This window comes from Gobio gobio (genome assembly GCF_949357685.1).
Source record: "Gobio gobio genome assembly, chromosome: 22".
NCBI classification, from domain to species: Eukaryota; Metazoa; Chordata; class Actinopteri; order Cypriniformes; family Gobionidae; genus Gobio; species Gobio gobio.
The window spans coordinates 32,008,417-32,009,823 of record NC_137118.1 but is presented as its reverse complement, the minus strand read 5'-3'; the positions used below and the strand labels follow the sequence as shown (position 1 = coordinate 32,009,823).

At 41.9% G+C, this 1,407-nt stretch overlaps 1 protein-coding gene across 1 annotated transcript; it reads right to left on the bottom strand.

Moving 5' to 3' along the window:
* Positions 1–228: 228 nt before the first annotated feature.
* Positions 229–1,179, bottom strand: tpbgl (trophoblast glycoprotein like; the record flags this gene model as incomplete). The annotated part of the gene is made up of 1 exon (XM_079803999.1): positions 229–1,179. One exon carries the CDS (start codon positions 1,177–1,179, stop codon positions 229–231), a length of 951 nt encoding a protein of 316 aa, XP_079660125.1.
* Positions 1,180–1,407: the final 228 nt, after the last annotated feature.

The window sequence follows — 1,407 nt, the reverse complement described above, 5'->3', positions numbered from 1 at the left end:
TGAAATGAGTCAACCTTAATGAGGCCAACAGACTTAGGGAGGATGTAACATTTGAAATAAGACAACAATAAAGTTAATTTTAAAAGTGTATCTGCTGAAGATTAATTTGGTCAACTTTTAAGAGTAGCCTACATTAGTCTCTGAGCTAACAGACAAAAGCCACAAAACTTCAGTTTCATTGACATAGCGTCTCAGCAAAGAGTTCAAGGAGATGTCACAAGGTTCCGCTCAAACGGCAACGTTTGCTAGTCTGGGATCGGAGTCCTGTTCATATCTGTAATGATAAACCTCCATTTGATCCCGGCAGGCCTCTCTGATGTTATTGAGCCACCTCTTAATGCCTCGTCTGTTCAAATACAACACCATGAGAAACACAACTCCAATGAGGGCTAATACAATGCCGAGAAGCACATAAGAACCCAAATCTTGGGGTTTGCATACGTTCACCACACGTATATCCTTCTTCTCTTCAGGTTTGGCACATTCCAGAGTTTCCGAGTCTACACATTGGGAGCTATTCTTTAGCCAAGCATTAAACTCCTTCAGTTTGTCACATTTGCACTCAAATGGGTTATGTGATAAGTAAACACTTATTTCCATGAATGCATATAATTTTTGTAAATCGTGTTTATCCAAGGTCGAGATTGAATTATTTGTCAGTATTAATGTGGTTAATTTGAGGTTGCCAAACCCAGAAAGAGGAATTGCTTTCAAACTGTTTCCAGACAGGTCCAGTGTCTGAAGATTACGCAAACTGTCCGTGGAGAGCGCGCTTGGTAATTGGTTTGCGCCCGAAGCCATTAAGGTGTTACTGAGGTAAAGATTACGCAGCTGTCCCAATCCAGAAAAAGCCTCAGGAGTCACAACCATTAGACGGTTGTGACTCAATTCTAAGGAAAGAAGTCGGGGGAGTCCACAAAACGCACAACGTTTGATCACCTGTATGTTGTTGTCCTCCAGTGACAGCGCCAGCAACTCCATTTCTGTCCCGTTGGCTGAAAACGCTCTCTCTGTTAAAACGGAGATATTGTTTCTGTTTAAAGTTAAGTTTTGGGTCCTTCTGGGCAGTTCGAGAGGTAGTTTGATCTCTTTCCTGTCCACACAGATCACGGAACTGTCATAACATCTGCAGGTATCTGGACATTCATACGCGTCAGCAGACAAAACAAACAAACACATCAGCCCCACGGTAAAGTGATATCGCTTTGATATAAATTGTTTTCTGTTGATTTCCATTTTAATCTTAAACGAGTAACAGTCTGTCATTCCAAAACGGACAGGTTTAATTACCGGATAAATTCTCTTCATATTTTTAATTCACTTCGCTTCATGAAACCGTTTCAGCCATCGAGGAAGCAGTCCGCGAGGCCAGAGAGTGAGTGTTCAGCCCGGCAGCATTTTCTCTTC